General features: G+C 38.6%; 1 protein-coding gene and 1 long non-coding RNA gene across 5 annotated transcripts; both read left to right on the plus strand.

Moving 5' to 3' along the window:
* Positions 1-1,869: 1,869 nt before the first annotated feature.
* On the plus strand, positions 1,870-6,806 carry LOC129738981 (E3 ubiquitin-protein ligase UBR1-like). 3 transcript variants are annotated; one of them, XM_055730331.1, is made up of 6 exons: positions 1,870-2,338; positions 2,400-3,668; positions 3,894-4,005; positions 4,069-4,197; positions 4,266-5,449; positions 5,511-6,806. In XM_055730331.1, exons 2-6 carry the CDS (start codon positions 3,664-3,666, stop codon positions 6,694-6,696), a joined length of 2,616 nt encoding a protein of 871 aa, XP_055586306.1. In that variant the 5' UTR covers positions 1,870-2,338; positions 2,400-3,663; the 3' UTR covers positions 6,697-6,806. The 3 variants fall into 3 exon arrangements, with proteins under 3 accessions (XP_055586306.1, XP_055586307.1, XP_055586305.1); XM_055730332.1 differs by having other exon boundaries at positions 1,870-3,763; XM_055730330.1 differs by having other exon boundaries at positions 1,870-3,668.
* A 7,676-nt stretch (positions 6,807-14,482) lies between these two features.
* Positions 14,483-21,051, plus strand: LOC129739118 (uncharacterized). 2 transcript variants are annotated; one of them, XR_008735751.1, is made up of 7 exons: positions 14,483-19,308; positions 19,371-19,750; positions 19,815-19,960; positions 20,028-20,172; positions 20,241-20,426; positions 20,799-20,875; positions 20,932-21,051. It is a non-coding gene; the product is annotated as an uncharacterized LOC129739118 (long non-coding RNA). The 2 variants fall into 2 exon arrangements; XR_008735750.1 differs by having other exon boundaries at positions 14,483-19,750.
* The last annotated feature ends 646 nt before the right edge of the window (positions 21,052-21,697 follow it).

Consider the following 21,697-nt stretch of genomic DNA (forward strand, 5'->3'; position numbering starts at 1 on the left):
AAGATAAGATGTGTCTGGTAGTAAAGTATTTACTACCAGGGCTTCCGTTACACACTGTGTTTACTAAAAACACACGTAGAATCAATATTATGCAGCAAAATCTTAGTTTACGTGAAAAATCCCATAGAAATAATTTCTTTATTATTTTGGGTGTAGTTGAGCCGAAACAACCCGGTTAATAATTATTCTACTAGGGCTACTAGAATTCTAGTAGCATTTCTAGTAGAATTCTACTAGAACTTTTGCTGACAGCCAAGTAGAAAATGGCCCACCCGATTCTACTTGGAATGAATTTCCCGATCCAGAATGGCAGTTTGAATGAACGACGACCGTGTGTGAATGTGTGAGTGATCGATAACCATGTGTACATGTGTGCGTGAACGCGAAACCTGTACAATAGCCATTTCAATTTTCAGACAAAATAATAATTTAAAATTTTCAATGTGTTAAGATTTTCATACATTTTTATTTTATTTACCCAAATCTTCTCAATTTTTCACTTTACACAATGTTTAACACTTAATTCATAACACAGTAACGTCTTCCGACGAATGCACTCGTAGTAACGGAGTATCTCGCCTCCACGGCCTACGTTGCCATTTTCCTTACAATGATGAGGGGCTTCGTAGATCCTCAGCATTTCAGTTGTCCAACTCGGCAGGCATTCCGAAAACTCTGGAAAATCGAGGAATAGAAAGTCCGGCGCGTTGGGAGCCACCCAGGCGTTCCTCACTGGCGAAGTTTCCATCTGATAAGAAGAGCTTGTAACGATCCTGTGATGAATGGAAAAAAGGTTACAAACTGGAAAACTAAATATCATTCTGTACTGTTTACACTTGTTTTCTTTCAAATTTTCTTACCTGTTTTCATAATTTCTTAAAAAGAAATTAAATAGAGAAGGCTGCAGTTGTTTGTGGGCTTTCGGTAGCCATGCTTGAAGAGAGTGAAAATTTTCCGCAGCGTTTGCAGGAACCAGATGAACAACCAGTGTTGTACAAAAGGATGGTTCATCTAGTTTGTATAGCATACGCATGAACAACATAAAGTGTAGATGTATGTGTGACATATTTCAGTTGAAGGGTTCACAACTTACAAATACAAAGAAATTTGAGACTTGTGAATACACTGAAAAAAATTCTAGTAGAAGAATTTTTAACTGGGAATTCCATCACATTTTCGTCTACACGCAACCAAATTTAAAAAAAATTTCTACGGGAATTTTCACGTAATCTAAGCTTTTACTGCATCCCATTGATTCTACGTGTGTCCTGTAGTGAATACGTTGGTTTGATTTAAAACGCTCAAATTCACGTAAAGTCTAAGTGGATGACTAAAAACTGCTTCAGATTAATTTTCTTGAGCGTGTAGTTGTAGGAATGCGTGAATTCTTATAAGGGGCCGTTCACATACCACGTGGACAACTTAGGGGGTGGGAGGGGGGTATGGAAATGTCCACGCTTGTCCACGGAGAGGGGGGTAGGGGACTGAGTCATGTCCACGTGGACATACTTACTTTCAAAATATTTTCTGAATGTGAATAAATATTCAGATGTTTAAATCAATATCCTAAAATTGCAAAGCTTTCCAGTTTAAGTTTTAACAATTAGTTGCTGCTAGAAAGCAAGTGAATGATAATTTAGAAATCATATATTTATATCAGGAAATTCTTATTCGTTTTTTTTCAAAATCAGCCATTTAAATAACAAAGAGGCAAAAGTGGTGTTTTCTAGCATTCAAATTATTGGTATTTTAAAAAAAACTTTCAAATCTGTCCACGTGGACATCCAGGGAGCGGGGTAGGGGTTTGTCAAATGTCCACGCTTGTCCACGGAGGGGGAGGAGGGGGTCAAAAATCTCATTTTTCTGTCCACGTGGTATCTGAACGACGCCTAAGAAAACCTCGAAGGTCCTCAAACAGCTGACTTGTTTATACTTCCGGATAAGTTCGGAAAAAAATCCCTGCACCTGTACCGGTAAAATAACAAAGTTTTCACATAACACAGGCACTGGGGAGGGGTGGGTCGATCCAGATGGATCGATCGATGGAAGCTGTCCGGGTTCTTTTCTGCCAAGCAAAATGCTCGCTGTAGACAAGTGACCGGGACCGATTAGAACGGGTGATAGATAAGATATGGCAGCTGGATCTGGAATTAAAACGATGTAAGTTTTTACCATTTTCTAAAACTAAATATTTTAAAGGCAGTTTTCATTCTATCCCAAAGGTGTTCCAGTGATCCGAGACGCCGCCTCATTTGTTCTAGGATATGATGCTCGCCTAACCTATCGGAACTGCCGCCCTTTGGCTGACAACATTATGGTGAAATTAATATTCATTTCCGTAAGTTAACTGAATTTGTATAGTCTTCAAATTTGACTAAATTTCACTTCCCTTGATGAAGGTGCGCAAAATTTGGCCAAACATAACTTATCGGCAGGAGTACGACGCAATTCTCCAGTATGAAAAACATTTCTGTAAACGTGAATTGAGCACCCGCTCCCACGAAGTTGGGTCCGCGCATCCGAGCTAAGCCGCGACCCAAATGTACTAGCGGAAATCAAAAGCAGATCCGACCAAACGACCAAGCGTTTTGTTCGGTACCACCGATAAAAAAAAGTTCCCTATCAGTGGAGTAAATAGAATGCAGAACAGCTACTTCAAGGGAATTAGTTCTGCGGGCCCAACAAAGGTAAATTTAACTTTCATTTTTCAAAATGAAGTTATTCAAATCAATCTCGGTGATGCTTATTTGTTTTTATTTATTTTTTTCGCAGGACTTCACATACGAATTTGTGCTATTAAATTACTATATTTTACAGATTTTCGGTAAAAAAAAACACCGTTTTTCGGTAATACTTACCGATATTCCGATAGCAATTACAGATATTTCGGTAATAATTACAGACATTTCGGTTCAACAATACCGGTTATTCGGTAATCTAAAGAGCTATCATGTTGACAACTGTCAATAATTTGACAGACGATCAGCCGAGTTTCGATAATTTTTTACCGAAAAATGTCGGTAACCTTTGACAGCTGTCACTTTTCTGCCATGGAAAAAATTACCGAACGGTTTAACGATTTCCACATGTTAGGATTTCGGTGAAAAAATTACCGAACTCGGTAATTTTCGTTTACTGTGTAGGTGGATTTTTGGACTCCAAATGAATCTCGGGTGGATAGCGTAAGTGGTAACAATGTAACCAAATTTACAGTGATATTTATTTTTATTTATTATAACAGACGAAAATAAAAGAAACTATACAACTAATCTAAACATCCAATTATTCTTATTAGGGTTGTCATTTCAACTGCATTCCAAATAACTTTAGAATCAACTATAACTCAGAATAATTATCATCGTCACACCGCGTAGAGCTCACAATAAATTCACGTAAAATGTAGGTGATGGCATGGAACACCAATTCTTATTAGGGGAGTGTTTACATATTTTACTCGTAGAATCTACGTGAAAATTACTTGGATACAAATTATGTAGTTTTTCACGTAGCAACGACGTGCAAATTATTTTGGGTGTATGTGTTCATGATTCATGATCTGCAGATTCATCATCTGCAGATGATTGAAAGCTTTTTTGAAATCAACGAACACCAGCATGTGAGAATCCTGGATTTTTTTCCCAGTGTTATTCATAACATTGCGTGATGTGGTAGGTAATCGGTTTCCTATAAAATTACAAAAATTGGGTTGTAATCGATGAAACTTTGAAAAAAAAAAATCAATAGAATCAAAAGCTTTGAACAGGTATGTTCTGATCATTCTACATGGAATATTAAAAAAGACAACGAAGGTTTATTCTTTAACTCTCTGACATAATCATCGAGGATAAAATAGTTGATTTGTTTCATATAAATTTCTCTTTTTTTTGTTCTAGTATGATAGTCAATCTGCTGCAATGTGACGTGATGTTGTTGGTATTCAAAACGGTATTCAAACAAGCTTTAAATCTGAAGGCAGTGACGTTTTCTGAAAGCCACGTCCAGCGGGTAAGTATTTTGCGATATAACATATATGATCGGTTGTTTTAATTTTAAAAATTTTACTTATAGGTGCTCTATTTGCTGGGATATGCTCTTCAAGAAGAAGACTCCAGGAACTATCCTTTCCTGAAATTTATTGAAAGATCCAACAGCATGAACATATGGGTGATGCTAGAAGAACTGGTGAATAATCCAAGGGTGAGTAAATATGCATAATGAATTGTTATTCTTGTATGGGCGAACCATTCAAAACATTCTTCTTTTAGGTTCAATCCCAAAGAGATTTAATTTTATGGGTTTTGCAGAAATATAAAGATATTTCTATTAAATCCGATGACGTTACCTGTAGAAAAACATCATGTAGCGAGCCAGAAAGTTTGTCAAGCACACAACTGGAGTCGGAAAAACTAGAGAAGCAAGAGCGTGCAAAACTTGCCGCAAAACGACGTGCCCAAATACTTGCACAAATGGAAAATGCTCAAAAAAATTTTATGACTTCAAACGCAGAGTTATTTGAAATGAGCAATGATAATGAAGATAACATGAAAAGTGCTACTTGCATGGATTGGACATCTGGTGAAGAGCAGCCTATTGGAGGAAAAGCTTGTATCGGGAAGAATAGAATAACAAATCGTCATGATGAATCATTATACCGATGTATTCTTTGTTCGGAAGAATCCGCAGTTTCGAAGCACGAAGAATGTATGATCTACGCGTCGTTCGTTCAGAAATCAAGTGTGCTCTCACGTTACCAACAAACGGACGATAGTGGACAATTGAGGCTGCTGGAAACAAGCACTCATCCTTCTCCACACGTCAGTACGTGTGGACATGTTATGCATGCTACCTGTTTCGAAAAATATTTTAACAACGAAGTCATGAAGGAAAACAGAAGGCCGTACAGACATAGGACACCCGTTCTCTTTGATGTTGAAAAGAAAGAATTTCTCTGCCCATTGTGCCGTTTCTTGAGCAATGCTTTACTTCCATTACTTCCGCCACTAGGCACATTTGAAGGATCTAGCACTCCTTTGAAAGTTGCAATCGAAACCATAGAATTTGACAAATGGTGTGATATGACAAATTTAATATTCTCAGCTTTTCGTGAAACAAACAATAAGATGCAGACCCAAGATGTCATGGAGTTCGACGATTTGACGACGATGAGCGAGAGAACGTATGATGAAATCATAACGAAAAATCTATCATATATTTTTGGAGAATGCGATGAAGATTGTAAATTAAGCAAGGACCCGTTCATCAATAAATCAATATTCGATTTTGTCGAACAATTTTGTACATCGGTGTACGATGTGGCCCCGTTTCCAACCAACGCCAAAAAATTTGATGAATACATTGTAACCTGGTTGTCGTGTGCTTATACCATTGAGTCTTTGGAGATGTTGCTCCGAGCAACGGAAAGACCTTTGGGTAACGAGCTGTCAATAAGGTAAGGGCGAAACGAATTTGTTTTTTTTTTTGCAAAAGTTTAATTGCGTTCTCTGTTCCAGATACACTGCGTGCCTTTCGGGATTTGTTCGAGTTTCGTCAATCGTTGGAAGCAATATTAAAACATTGAATCCAAGTTTTATTAACTATTTGTGCGACTTGTATGATTCGTTGTTTGGTAAAAAAAAATCCGCTTTTCTCGAGTGGGATATTTTCAGTATGCTGACAACTATGATATTTTCAACGCGATGCGTCTTATTGACCACCAACAAGGAGGATACGATACCAAAAGGCAGTGTTTTTGATCATAATATATTTTTGGCAATGTTCCTTATACACACCGCCAGGATCGTCGTTTCACATGACATGAGTTCATCCGCCATGCAAGTTGAAGAGAGCATTGAAGAAAAACAGTTCAATCTGTTGAGTATGTACAAAAATTATAACATACACAATCAGCATGGTGCAGCAACATCAATAATCAATATTTTGAATGTTGTTAAACAGCAAAGCATCACTTTTTTGAGATGTTCATCTTTGCTTTTCCATGCTATAACTGATATAGAGCTTCCCTGTGATGACAGCTTCGACGTTTATGCTTTGTATTTGGGTATGAATTCAGACTTAAATGTTTATTTCGAAAATCCCATATATTACGAGTTTGTCCATCGTCTGATTGAAACTAATCTACCACAGCTGAGAAGTGTTAAACATAATATTCATACAAAAAAGGCGGAAGATATAGTTCCGTTAGTGCAAGAAATGTACCCTGTGAGGCAACTCATCGATCTGCCAGACGATTATAGTGATTTGATTAACAGCGTGTCTTTATTCATGTGTCCAAATAACATCAAGGATGACTCGAGAAATCCGACAATGTGCTTGGTTTGCGGAGAAATTTTGTGCTCGCAATCATTTTGTTGTCAAAAAGAGCTTGATAGAAATTCGGTGGGCTCTTGTACATACCATGCTCACACATGTGGTGCTGGGATTGGCATATTTCTGAGAATAAGAGATTGCGAGATACTGTTGCTCGGAATCAACAAAGGATGCTTCATTTCGGCACCTTACATAGATGAATATGGCGAGACAGATCAAGGTCTGAGAAGAGGAAACCCATTGCGGCTGTGCAAAGAACGATACAAAAAGTTACACATCATTTGGTTGGGGCATGGCATCCACGAAGAAATCACCCGCAAAACTGAAACCCAGCAAACACTATTTGCAACTCAATGGCAAAACCTATAGAACTCTATTGCTAAATCTTTAGATTTATGGTTTGTTTTGTTAAATCTTTTACAGCTAGCAGATGTTTTCATAAGATTGTTTGGTAAATAAAATTTGTATAACTGTCGTAAGTAGTTTTTGATAATTGATTTCTACGGAGGGAGAGAAACAAACTAATATCCGAAATTTTTATCAAATTAATCTCAATCGCCTATTAGTTTTTGATATTTTTTTTTTATTTTGTCAAATGTAGAAGGTGGACAGTTAGGTCGCGTCTTCACGAAACTCATTATTCATGTATACGTATTGATGCGTTCATCTTAAAAATTTAATACGTAATACATACTTTTCAAGACAATCTAGGGTTTAAAAATATCAGAATATTTTTTTTTAAAATGAAATGAACTTGTTTTTATACCAAAAGAAGTTTTCAAACACTATATTCAATGATTTTTAAATCATAATTTAAGTGCATTTATTGCACTCATCAATAGAAAAGCCCCTGAAACTTCATGGAATGGTGGATAATTATTTAGTGATTATGTAAGATTCATCATTTGGAATTCATATTTTTATTCAGATTCGCAAGTTGGATTGAAAATAAGGAAAATAAATAATTAATTCAGATTGAATAAAAAAAACCTTTAAATAAATATACAGACCCCGTTCGTTTTTGGCAACATTCGATTTTGGCAACATCCGATTTTGGCACATGTGCCAAAATCGAACGGTTTTTAGAATCAACATTACCTTTTAGTTTTCGTTACAACAGGACCAATTTAATTTAGACTAACACCATAAATACGTTTTTATGTTCGGAAATGGTGATAAAATGCAATAATAAAAACAAAAGTTTTTTCCAAAAATTATAAAGTACTCAAAAATGACAAAAAGATGAAAAATTCAAAAAGTTAAAAAACAAATTCAAGCAAAAGACTGAAAATGACAAAAAACAACTAAAAAATGATGAAGAACGACAAAAACAGCAAATATGACAAATGAAAGCAAACATTATAAACAAAACAAGAAAAGTGGAAAATGCTCCAAAAACATGATGAAAAAAATTAAAAAATGACTACAAATGGTCGAAAATTGACCAAAACTAACGTGTTTGATAATAATAACAGATATTTTGTAAAAATGACTGAAAAAAAAGTTTAGAAAAAAACCTGTCGATTTTGGCAACATTCGATTTTGGCAACATAAAATATACGGGCATGTTGCCAAAATCGAACGGGGTCTGTACTATTAAATTAACGGTTGAGGCGCAGACACCAGATACCCAGACTGACCACTGAAGGCGGATTTTGGCGCTTGTTCCGCAGCGCTATCTACGGGTTATCGTGAAACTAACGGCCACATACACAAAAGGAAAAATCTCGATATATCACACACACATTTGCATTGTGCTATTTGTTTTTTTACATCTAGCGATGAACACGGTCGTTTTTGATAACCTACTTTTAATAGAAAAAAAAATAACACGATATATACCAAAAACCACTAAAGAACCTTTTTTTAATTGGAGCGCATTAACCAAAGGGGCCGTTCAGATACCACGTGGACAAATGAGATTTTTGACTCCCTCCCCCCCTCCGTGGAAAAGCGTGGACATTTGGCAAACCCCTACCCCCCTCTCCGGATGTCCACGTGGACAGATTAGAAATTTTTTTTTCTAAAAAGAAAACACCACATTTTGCCTTTTTTTTATTCAAATGGCTGATTAAAAAAAACATTTAGTTATTTCCTGATATAAAATAATTTAAAAAATTAAAAATTCCTAAATTATCATATTAATACATGCTTTCAAGTACACTGAACAAAATCCGGCTATAAGGTTTATTGGGAATTTTAGTGTTTTCGCACTAAAGGAAAATCCAATACTTTTTACCATCTAGACGATAGATTGATTTTATAGGAAATTTCAATGAATTCAACATCGAGTCAAATTGGTAAAAAATATTGTTTAGGGTAGTGAAATGAATTGTTTAATCAGTGTAATAAAATATGTTCGTTCTAATTTATTGATTTTTATTTTTAAATTGTATTTGTTGGCGTATGTGATCCCGCATACTAAAAAACCATATCTCAAACAGTCTCTACGATACATCTACGGTTTCAGAAATAGTGATTGTATCTGTAAACGTAGCTGTTCTCCTAAACTTTACTTCGCCAACGATAACAACGAAATATGAACGTTCATGTGAACACGTGCGATGGTATCTGAAAAAGTGATAGAATGATTTGAACGATTTCCTTCAATTTTTCTTTAATCGTAAAACTGAACTCTAACCGTAAAACAAACAGTCCATCCCTTCTATCATACTTGTCATACTCGCACGTCAAAATCAACGAAATGCCCGGTCAGAGATGCCAATTGATTTTGTACAAACTCAGTACACAATTATGAAAATAATTTAATTTTTTCTACTATCATTATACTTAACGAATTTCAGCTCTTGATTTAGGCCGATGACATAGTGCACGTGATGCGTGAAGCACCGATGTGGTCTAGCGGATAGGCTGGTGCAAGTCTGGTTTTGGTATGCCAGGCGTACTGGGTTCGATTCCCGGTATCGGCTCGGCAAGAAAACTTTTGGGTTCATAAGTGGCCGACAGGCAAGATGTGTTTTCTCTTATAACTGCATTCGGTACCCGACAGATTTCAAGTTCATGACGAACTGCTCCAATTCATCTGAATTTGAGGTCTTTCATTAGAAAAATTGCAGAATCTTTTGATACATTTTTTTTATTTTTCTTATAGTTGACTAAACCAACCTTTCATTTAACCATGCCAATCATTAATAATTTCTAAAAGTCATTAGGTCAGTAAGAAGGTCTAAAAGCATTCGATCTAAGCCAATAATTTTTTTTTAATTTTCACATTTTAATCTTATAATGGTACAATTTTGAAAAATTGGTCTAGTTGGCATCACTGTCGAGTGCTGTCAACTCAAATAGAAGAAGAATACGAAAAAAAACAAGATGTTTCGTTTTTCGCGTTCAACGCGTTCAACTCGTTTGGCTGGTAAACGGTGGATAATGTGCAACACGAGACCCCATAGTGGTCATATCACCTCTTATTCACAACTCCTATCTCTACCTCCCCGTGGTGCCGGCTGGGGTGCGAGTAACCTAAGCGGAGATCGGGTACCCAACCCCGGTGGATGCTTTGGTCGCATGCAGACTGAGAAGGTGGCCGCACGCGTCTGTTCCCCATGTCAGGGGCGGCGTGCAACAACAACCGAGCGTCTGTTCTCCAGGTCAGGGGCGGCTCAAACAGCGTCTGTCTTGCAGCAAGCGGCTGAATTTATGAAATGCGGCTCCCGCCAGCTAAGTCCAAGATGGCAGCCCCATCGCGGGATAGGGACTTTAGGCTAACAACCTACTGCTCCTGATATCTTGTATTGTTACAGAAACTGAGAGAAGAAATAACCGATTTGGAACTTTGGCAACGACTTTTAGCATGAAAACACGGACTAGAATTGGAACATGGAATGTTTTGACCCTTGCCCAGCCAGGAAAGCTGGCTCAACTTGCTAGAGAAGCTAGCCGCCTCAAGCTAGAGATATTGGGACTGAGCGAAGTCCGTTGGCCTAACACTGGAGAACACAAGACACAGTCCGGGCAAGTACTGCTTTACTCTGGCATACGAGGAGAACATGCTACTCGGGAACGAGGAGTTGGTTTCCTGTTAAGCCCGCAGGCCCATGCGGCCCTCATAAGATGGGAACCGATAAACGAAAGAATTATCGTAGCCAGATTCAGAACACGGGTTAGAAACCTTACAATGGTCCAGTGTTATGCGCCAACTGACGTTGCCGATTTGCAGGAGAAAGAGCAGTTTTACAGTCAATTGAACAGCGTGGTTGAGAGAATTCCGAAGGGTGACATTCAAATCCACTTAGGCGACTTCAACGCAAAGATTGGTTCCGATAATCAGGACCTTGAGCGCATCATGGGGCGCCATGGCCTAGGACAGATGAGCGAAAACGGAGAGCTGTTTGTAGAATTTTGTGGCAACAACAACATGGTGATCGGTGGATCGCTCTTCCCCCATCGACCAGCACATAAGGTCACTTGGGTATCCCGAGATGGCCGAACAGAAAATCAAATTGACCACATCTGCATCAGCCGAAAATGGAGAAGGAGCCTTCTTGATGTCCGCAACAAGCGAAGCGCAGACATTGCATCTGACCATCACCTCGTCCTTGGCGAGATACGACTGAGAGTTGCGCGTGTCCAACGGCGCGAGGAGAAGGTTGGGTGTCGATACGACGTCCGCCGGTTGGAGAATCCAGAGGTGAAAAGGGCATACGTTGAACAGCTAGAATCCCGAGCCTCGGAGTTGCCGACAGACGGAACAGTCGAAGAACAGTGGTGTGGAATCAAGAATGCCTTTATCACGACGAGCCATGGTACTCTCGGTAAAGTTTGTGGAAGACGAAGTGAATGGATGTCGGATGAAACCTGGAGGATGATCGATGATCGGAGAAAGGCGAAAGTCGGAATTGAGCAGGCATGTACCGGGTCAGCCAAAGCAGCCGCCCGCTTACGATATGCGGAGCTGGAAAAGGCAGTTAAACGAGCTTGTAGACGAGACAAGAGAGCCTGGACAAACTCCCTAGCCGAAGAGGGAGAAAGAGCCGCCGCCATTGGAGATATCCGATTATTATATGATATTTCTCGCCGCCTTAGTGGTGCAAGGACTAATGCAAGAATGCCGCTGAAAAACCGAGCAGGTCAGCTGCTGACAGATCAAACAGATCAGCTCAAGCGTTGGACTGAGCATTTTGATCAACTTTTCCGAGTTACAAATAGCAATGGCCAACAGAACCCGCAGCTCGAGGCGCCCACAGTAAGTCGCATTAATGGCGTCAACTCGGAAGCGCCCTCGCTGGCTGAAATAGAAGCGGCAATCAAGAACATGAAATCCAACAAAGCGCCTGGAATCGATTGCATTCCTGCTGAAATGCTCAAAGCCGACCCTGCCTTGTCAGCACAAATGTTGCACCGTCTTTTCGCTGACATTTGGGATACTGCAACATTCCCGGCCGACTGGATGCAGGGTATCCTCGTAAAGGTCCCAAAGAAAGGAGACCTAACAGAGTGCGGTAACTGGCGTGGCATAACTTTGATCTGTACAACCCTCAAAGTACTCTGCAAAGTGATCCTGAACAGGATCCAGGAGAAAATCGACGCTACACTCCGACGGCAACAAGCTGGATTCCGATCCGGACGATCATGTGTGGACCACATCACAACGCTACGAATAATACTGGAACAAATCAACGAATTCCAGGACTCTCTTCTGCTGGTGTTCATTGATTTCGAAAAAGCATTTGACCGACTGAACCACGAAAACATCTGGGCTGCTCTTAGACGAAGAGGGGTCCCAGAGAAACTAGTCCATCTCATCGAAGCACAGTACGAGGCATTTTCGTGCAAGGTCTTGCACGACGGTGTCTTGTCCGAACCAATCCCGGTAACTGCTGGAGTGAGACAAGGATGTATTTTATCACCGCTACTTTTTCTCATCGTAATGGATGAGATCTTGACTGGATCGATTGACTGTAGACCAAACCGAGGATTGCCGTGGAATCCTTCAACCATGGAGCAACTGAACGACCTTGACCTGGCAGACGATATTGTTTTGCTCGCCCAAACACAACAAGACATGCAGAGCAAACTCGATGACCTCACCGAAAGCTCCAAGGCAGCAGGTCTCAAAATCAATGTCGGAAAGACCAAGTCGATGGAAATCAATACAGGAAATCGTTCCAATTTCGTGGTAGCTGGACAACAGGTTGAGACAGTGGAGTGCTTCCAGTATCTTGGTAGCCAGATTACGCCTGATGGTGGTACTAAGAAGGACATCGAAACCCGGATCAGAAAAGCCCGATTTGCGTTTGCGAGTCTCCGAAACATCTGGCGGTCACGCCAGATCTCTCTACGAACTAAGATCCGAATCTTCAACTCAAACGTTAAATCCGTATTGCTGTACGGGTGTGAGACTTGGTGCACATATGCGGTGACGACGCGAAAACTGCAAGTTTTTGTGAATCGGTGCCTGCGGAACATCATCCGCGCTTGGTGGCCTGGCAACTGGATCTCAAACGTTGAACTTCATCGCCGGTGTCATCAAAAGGCGCTAGAAATCGAGATTCGAGAACGTAAGTGGAGATGGATTGGGCACACGCTGCGAAGAGATGAAAACGAGATTTGCAGAGAGGCGCTTGACTGGAATCCAGATGGGCATCGAAGAAGAGGCAGGCCCAAAAGCTCGTGGCGGCGAAGTCTAGCCGCTGAAATCCGCACAGTTGACGAGAACCTTGGCTGGAAGCAAGTGAAGACGCTGGCTCCGGATCGCCAGCAGTGGAGATCTTTTATCTCAGCCCTATGCGCCGGTCAATCGGCGCTGGACCCTTAGGTAGGTAGGTTCAACTCGTTCCAGCAGCAACAATTTCTCTACGATTGTGATCCGACGGACGGACAGACTTTTAGGACCCACCGGGGGACACCAGCGCAAAAGGTAAATTTCATTAACATTAGAATTTATTCGAATCTACGAAAAAGGTTTCCTTTATTTCAGCAACTGGAGCTGGAGGAGCAATGTTGTGCTGGGGGGAACAAAACTACGCTGGAAGGAACATCGAACGATGGATGGATTTATTGACCAGCAGCTACGCCAACGTCCCGCCCGTGTGTCGGAAATACCTCTTCCTGGTAGAGGAAAGGCAGGAAGGATTCCGGTAGCGCAGAAAAAATGAAACCACCCATTCGCTGTGCCTGTGGCCGGATGGGATCGTTGTTGTCGATCTCTGACAACAACTCTGGTGTCCAATTCTTGATGGATGATTTTGTGAGTAAACTAAATGTATAAATATTTAATAAATAATTAAATTCAAACAAAAATATTTTCATCAAAAGATCCGAAAACCCTGTATAAAAATCTGCACATGTGTGCGTGCCACATTCACGTATGATTCCAATAAGCGTAGGCATACCTTCGGAAGGTACGTTTTGTCAAATCGTTTCAGAACTTTCACAGCCAATGTTCAGTTACAATTGAACTCTAAGAATAACTGTAGTGAAAACAGTTTGATGACCAAAATACGTTTTCCACGAGCCGTTTTTGGACGTTATCTCAATTGTTTGCAGAACAGTTCCTCCATACAATCGTTTTAACAGTTTTAAACAGTAACATAACTTAACGCCATATTCAACAGACCGTCGTTTTGGAATTCACAATAAGTGGAATGTTTTTTACGATGTCAGTTAATGTTTTCTAAAAGTTTTTTTACGCTGTTCCGAATGATTGTATAACTATTGTAGTAACTGTTTGGTAACAGTATTTTTCTATTCGGGATACGATCAATAATGTTAATTACATTGTAAGCTTTAAATAAAAATTAACTCTATTATTGAATGCAATACAATTTTGCTTTTTTAAATAAGTTCGAAAAAGGCAACTCTTTGAAAATCGGAACACTGCACGGGAACACGGAACACGCGTGGCGTAGTTTGTATTCGGTTGCGGGACTGCGCCTGCTCCAGCTCCATTACTGCTGTTTTCTCCCCTGCTATGGTAATATATTCCTGGTGCACGAATCTTGAGCCAGTATTACGGTAGCTCAGTTCGCCGATGAGTCCAACGGAATCTTTTTTCAATCTGAAAAAAAAAACAATTTGTGTGACATAACATTAGCCATTAAATTCTAATTTACTTCCACTCCCGTTTCAGCTTTAACTTTTAAATGTAAAATAGAGCTCCGATTTCCGCCAAGCTGTGTTTAGGATCGGTCGTTTCCAGTTGAGAATTTCTGTATGCTGGGTTATGGCCTGCGCTTTTTTTCGGGCATAGAAACATTCCGGTGAACCCTGAGGAACTGGATGCAGCACCATATAGCGCTTTGCCTTGGAAATACACATTCGACGGTCATTCGGATGTCTGAAATCGTAATTTTGTTTTATAAAAAATGCACAAGTTTATGTATATAACACAACTCACCGTTAGTAAATCCTCTTGATAAAATTTAACACGGATTTTTCCAACCCAGTGCTTTAGGGAGGCCAGTAGATTCTTGACCACAGAAATAATAATAGTATAACAATAATTCTTCCAGAAATCCAATTGTCGCCAGCATCCCTGATGATGGTGGTGTTCCATTGTAACGCCTCATCTCCCAGCGGGGGAACAATTTTTCAAACATGTTGCATTTATTCTAAAGTCCAATGTCTTTTTCGCATCCTTAGCATTGTTGATGTTTTTGTCCAACAGAATAGTTACCTCTTCCTAAAACATAAAATTAAAGACATTATAATCATTTGTTTGAAGTACGAAACTTATAACTTACCAATCGAGTATCACTGAAACTGAAAAATAACGAACCTCAAGACCACCGAATGGATAAATAACTATCTGTTAAGATGTATATTAACATAGAACTGCTTAAATTTATAGGAAATTCTATTATTCGATATTGACTTCAACTAGATGCTGAGATTCATTGGAATTTCCTATACTTTGTACTGGATTTATCAGTAGTTTCTATTACACATTGAACTTTAAGATTCACTAGATTGACCCTATAAATTTTATTGCCAGATTTGGTTCAGTGTAGCTACTAATTGTATAAACTTAAACTGGAATGCATGCTTCCGAAAATCAATCATTTTCACTGAGCCATGCTTGACTACATTCAGAGCCAAAAAATCAAAGCAGTCAAATTTTCCTTCTTCAACCAAATCATACAAACAATCGTGCATGACAACGACGCTTCTGTATTTGAAACACTTTTGCGATACATGATGAGGTAAAAAAGAACGCAGACTATCAGCAACGAACGTCTCGATACTGATTTCCTTCCCCTAACGACTTTCAACCTTTAGGATCATGACTGATATGTATCAGTTCTGATCGATCTAAGTAGGCTATCAGATGATTTTTTATTTTTCGTTTTGCCTAGAAGGACAAAATCATGACTAGGTAACCGCAATGAACTGTCCAGCATGTGCTACAGCTTTTTTGAACATGTGGTCCTGATATTTATTCAGATTTTTCCTTTTGAAACATTAATGATCGTCTATCAATAACAAGCATTATCAACAATGATGCGAGGATAGACGTTCGGGAATGATTGAGGGAGCGACGTTCAAAATGTATCACCAAGTATGTCGATCACCGTCAATTAGCCACGTGACGAATAGCAACGGTAGCCTCCGGTGGGCATGGTATATCTTCTTGTATCAAGTTAGTGTTGATTTTCGACATATATTCAATGGGTACTTTTACCACGTGCGTATCACAGCACTCGGAGGTAGCATCATTCTAGCTAGAAACCATTCCTGATTGCTTTTCTTGAGCGATTTTCCGACCACTGCTGGAAAGCAGTGAAATTTTAAGATTTTGATTTAAACATCCTAATACTTATTCACCTTTAGAAAATATTTTGAAAGTAAGTATGTCCACGTGGACATTACCCAAACCACTACCCCCCTCTCCGTGGACAAGCGTGGACATTGGGTAGCATTTGGGAAAATCAGATGAAGTTTTTGGCACTTTTGAATGATGGGACCGATGAGCTGAAATAGGAAAATAGGCGCAACGTAAGGCGCCTGAGCAGCATGACGATAAGTCCGATGAGTGGGTTGGGGAATCAGTTCGATCCACTGCAGACTGTTGATTGTCCGGAATGGATTGAGCCCCTGAAGGATTCTACAGGTGATGCTGTCCAATTGCTAGTCATTCTCTTCTTCTTCTTCTTCTTCTTCTATACTCGAACTGTTTTGTGAACAGTTCTGAAAGGGGCTCAGTATCGAGACTATAATGCCCTGTGATTTTGTAGATCCGATTATTCCGTAACACCGTATGCATTTGGATTCCCAATTTATCTCTCGCAGATATCTCTCAGTACCAGAATAATGAATCAGAATTGGAATTTAATATTTAAATTTATCTAAGTTTTTGAAATTGTATCATGTAATCCTTTTTTTTGCATTTTTATGAGTTTTTTTTTTCTTCTTCATATATGATATGCTTGTTAAATTGTATTTCTCACACGTCTGCTCTAATTTCCCTTAGGTATTCGCAAATTTCTTTAAAATATTCTAGATTTTTTGTTTTGAATAATTCGATAAGCTCAGTGAATTTATTGTTAAATTTATATTTACTTCGTATCAAGGTATATTTTGTGCAGTGTAGTGCAAGGTGTTCACTGGTTTCGGGTACTTGGCAAACTTCGCAATTACCATCTTCGACTAATTTGATTTTGGCTTTCCAATATTTGGACCAATTATGTCCGGTAAGCAATCTATTAAGCAACCTAACTTCAGTATTTGAGAGATTTTTTTTGTGAAACCACGCCCAACAAACCATTAAGCACTTTTATAAGCCGAAATATGGATATATAGCAGCACTTGAGTGTCTAATAGCCGTAAAGTATGTTTTTAAATGCTAGTTAGCATTGTGAGAATAAAGCAGTGAAATTAGCCGTATATAAGTTTCTTCTGCTGCTTTATGGCTTTGAAGCCCTGTTGATATGCTAAGGAAATGTCAAAGCCTTCTTGCGGCTTTCAAAATGTCAAGTTGAAAGCGATGAAAAAAAAAACAAAAAGAAAATGAGGAGTAAAAGAACAATTTGATAAACAAACATAAGATTCCGGGATCGGATTGAAATTTTAATTGTATATTTGAGTGTCGCTAGATTTTCTTCGGAAGAAAGTTTCCGGATAGCGAGGCGCAGGTGATACAGGAGCAGCGGATTCCGGTGTATCAGCTGGATCAATCAATGAAATTTCAAAACCCTGTGTGTTTTATCGGCAGCCGGTAGGGGAGGTAAATGCTACGATTGTGTGGATTCAAAAAACAATCAAAATTGGTCCTAGAAATCGAACTCGGCGAGAGGATGGAGGAGCCTTTATTTCAGCTTGCTGGTGGTTCGTCGAGGAGTCATCCGGATGCAGTTCTACAAGCAGTGAAATGTCGATAGAGTGTATACCGAAGGTTTAAAAAGTTTATCGCTGAAGAACAAAATTTCTATATTTTGCCTGAATTCTGTTTTACTAGACCAATAAATAAAGTGTTGATTTAAATTTTACAAGGTCCATCATTTCAATGTCTTTCTCTCACTTTGAACTACAACAAAGTTTTTCTTTTAAGAATGCCACATTTTCCAACATTGAAGCAATAAGTCGATAGGTCATGGGTGAAAGGCGCCGTCAAATGCTCGTAAATTCCTAGTGGTCCAAAAGGTTCTGAGGGTTCTGAGTTCAATTCCACTATCATCTCAATAGCGTGAAAATAAGGGGTTTAAGAAAGATAGAAAACAAAAATTCCTTCTGGAGGAAAAGGACAAAAAAAAACGAGACAATATTTTTTTTCAATTTTCTGACCTGTCATTTTTTTGACATCTTCTCATGGGCGTGGTTCGAAAAGTGGGGGCAGGCTTCATATCGGCCGATTTGCAGGCCAAAAGTGGCATTTGAATGGCCCTTGAGTACAACACACGACTATTAGGCTCTGTAAGGTATTTTCTATAGCCGACTATAGGGCCGAATAAGTGCCATTTTTTACGGCTTAATGGTTACTTGGGCGGTTCCTTTTCCATTGTGGGCTGGAACTGGAAAAAGAGCTTGCCCTTGTGTTCTGAGCTTTCACGGTACCACATGTCTGCTTTTCTTAACATATCGTTTTTGAAAAAATTGCATGCATCTCCTAACAGTATCTTGTTTTCCATGGTTTCAATTTCTGTCAGACCCGCCTTAGCTAACATGTCAGCTATATCGTTTCCTCTGATGTTTATGTGGCTTGGAATCCACTGCAAAGAGCAATTCCATTTTAAAGCCAGTTGAATAATTTCTTTATTTATAGTTGATGTTTTCTTTAAGTGTAGTTCGTTTTCAATAATTTGGAGGGCTGACTTGGAGTCTGTGTAGATAACAGGATTTTGAATCTGGTCTTCATCAATTTTGATAAGTGCCATTTGAATTGCTAGGATTTCTGCTGTTGTTATGCACGTCTCGTTGTTAAGTTTTCGTGAAAATCGTGAGTTGTTATATTCAATATAGAAGCCTACACACAAAACTTTCGAGACTCCACTTAGCAAAAATGAGCTGTTACTTTCCGTTAGCAAAAATTTTTTTTTACTGTCCAGTTAGCACTTTCCCAAATTGTCATGACTTTTGCTCAATTTGAGTAAAAAAAACCCCTTTGCTACTAATTTCAGTATTTACAGTAGCATGGACTCAAACTTTTAGGACTTTTAGTTTCTACTCGAACCACGGTGCAACGTTTCTTTTTGACAGGAATTTTGTTTTGTTTTGTTTTCGGATCAATCAGTCGTAATTTTGGAATGTTTCGATTCCGTTTTACCATTAAAAGTTGTGCGCCGTGTTTTGTTTGCCGTTCAGAGAGAGTTCATCACATAATGCTCCGAAACCTACCTGTCCGGCCGGATACGATTCAAACGATTTTCGATGGTAGTGGAGGATGGAACCATCAAAATGTTGAATACGATGGTCCTTCTCTTTGCCGATTCCCAAAGACTTTTCATGTTGGCCGTTTGGATAAAGCTCCAGCGGATGGTTTGTTTTGGTTTGAAACAATTTTAAGTGGAATCGGAATTTTGTTTGGTAAGTGCGATAAATAATTGAAATTTAGCTTAAAAGAAAAATAATTCAGCTTTGTTTTTCAGGTTTCACTATTTCTGAAGTTATTCGAAAAGAAGCGACTGTTTCCAAAGTTCGATAGAGTTGCCACTTCCAGCGAAAACACATCTCCAGTTGAAGGGCTACTCACAACGGCATCCGGTAGCCGCGACAACGTAGGATTGCCCTAAAATCTGCCCGAAAATGAGGAAGCCGGTTCGATTAATGCTGTTAACGTGGGCTCGGAAGTTAACGCGGATAAGGTCATCATTGGATGTGGTTCAACAGCCTTGGGCTGCCGTATTGGAGTCGTACAAAATTTGCATTCAATAATATTTTGATAACGTTGCTTTACGCTATCAAACGCACTGGAAAACGATCGATCTAGAATTCACTAGAGGGAAAAGTTTTCAGTTTATTTTGCACGGTAAGTTTCTTTTCAAATTAATTAAAAAATTAATTACTTCCAAACCGAACATTTCACATTTCAGGTCAGGTGAAGGAAAACGGTTGGAGATTACGAAATGTTGTTTGAGTTTGTTTTCTTGATCGAAGAGAACTTCAAATTGATATGTAACGAACGACAAGAGAAATGGATACCACCATCACAAACATTCGTGCAGAACAAAGTTACGAAGTAAGTTTAAACCGGAAGCAGCCGCCGAATGAAAATTTTCATACAAGGTGCATTAATTTTTTTATAGGGACATGTAGCTTCACACGACTGTTCCGCCTGTCGGGGGGAAGCAGACAGCCATATGCTGGTTAAACGATTCTACAAATTGACCGCGAATGGCAGCGCTGATGTCACTGGCCCAGAATGCATTTTTATTAATGCCCAAGTGTTTTGTGAGTAGTGTTAAAAGAAACATCAATTGAATTGAAAAAATGTGACGAAACAGTTCTTATTTTTTCAGGTTTTGGGATTGTTAAGTGAACTACAATTATCGATAGTAATTGCATTATTTGTTACCTCTTCTGGTATAAGCTCCGGATGATGCCAACATTGAAATCAAAACCCCACGGCGGATACATTTGAAGCACTACGATTAAATGGGCAATGTTTGCCTGAAGTAAATTCAACAACTACGCAAGTGCACGCGGTATGTATTGATTTTTATAATCAATGTTAAATGTTTTTTAAAAATGAAATATCAGAATTTTGAATTATTTAGTAATCTTTTCTAACTTTTTGTCCTTCCTTGATCTTGTACAACAGTTACATTAAAATTTCAATGAATAAATTAAATAAATGCATAGAAATTATCACTTTGTGTATTAAGCCCCACACATGGCAAAAAGAGTTATAAACGTGACATCTTCGCCGACTATTTTAAGGCAAACTTAATTATTCTCGCGAAACTCAATAAGACTGCCTATTATTATGATTATTATTATTTTCGTTTCCAACTTCCAACTAAGCAACTTTCACATTAAATTTATTTTGAAGAAACTTCATTATTTTTGTTTTTCAGATTTTTGTGAAGTTTGCGGTGAATTCTTGGAACCGATGGAAGAAAAAGTTCAATAATTTTCCGGAATGAGCTTTATGGTAACGACAATTTTTACTTTCTTATTTCATAATCTAAAAACCCTTTATCTTCTCAGGACCATCATTCGAATGTCACAAGTCGCCAAACTTGTCTACCATAATTTCCATGATTGATGGAAAGGAAGCTTCCGAATAAAAGGACATCTTTTAGCTAACGAAAATAAAATAAGTAGGACATAATTCCAAATTTCTTTTATTTTAAAAAGAAACCCCTTTATGAAAAATAATGAAATTTTTTATTTTACTCAAACTTTAGTAATTTAAAAAAAAAAATTTTGCTAACATTTTAGCAAACAATCATTTTGTTTACTGAAAAATTAGTAAAAATTTAGTCCGGACACTTCCGACTATTTTGCTAAATTTTTATTAATTTTTTTTGCTAAATTGATTGCTAAGTTTCTAGCTGGTCAAATTTGAGCAAAATTTTGCTAAATTCCGGCCTCGAAAATTTTGTGTGTATGCCACAATGTGGCCCTTCTTTGGAAGCATCAGTGAATACTTTTGGCCTACCCTTGAATTTTCCATTCATGGCGAAAAGAACAGCTTGTTTAAGTTTTAATGGGTTAGAGTTTTTCTTCGAATTTGTTAATATTTCTAATTCTGTCTGTATATCAATGGTATTTATTGGAATATCTATTCTAACTAATGGGGATATTGAAAAGAAAATATGTTTGTGTGAGTTAAATAGCTTTTCCAAATATGTTAGATTTGATTGAGGTATGTTATCATTTATGTTTTTCAGTTGCTGAGCTACTATGTTGTCAAAGTGAAAATATCTGGCTATTTCTTTACAAATCAAAAAATCGTGTCTTATCGAAGCTG

This window comes from Uranotaenia lowii, chromosome 1 (assembly GCF_029784155.1).
Source record: "Uranotaenia lowii strain MFRU-FL chromosome 1, ASM2978415v1, whole genome shotgun sequence".
NCBI classification, from domain to species: Eukaryota; Metazoa; Arthropoda; class Insecta; order Diptera; family Culicidae; genus Uranotaenia; species Uranotaenia lowii.

Coding starts and splice junctions, on each gene's coding strand:
- LOC129738981 (XM_055730330.1), top strand. Junction 4,198..4,265: donor AACTGGTGAATAATCCAAGG/GTGAGTAAATAT, acceptor TTCTTCTTTTAG/GTTCAATCCCAAAGAGATTT. Junction 5,450..5,510: donor GGTAACGAGCTGTCAATAAG/GTAAGGGCGAAA, acceptor TCTCTGTTCCAG/ATACACTGCGTGCCTTTCGG.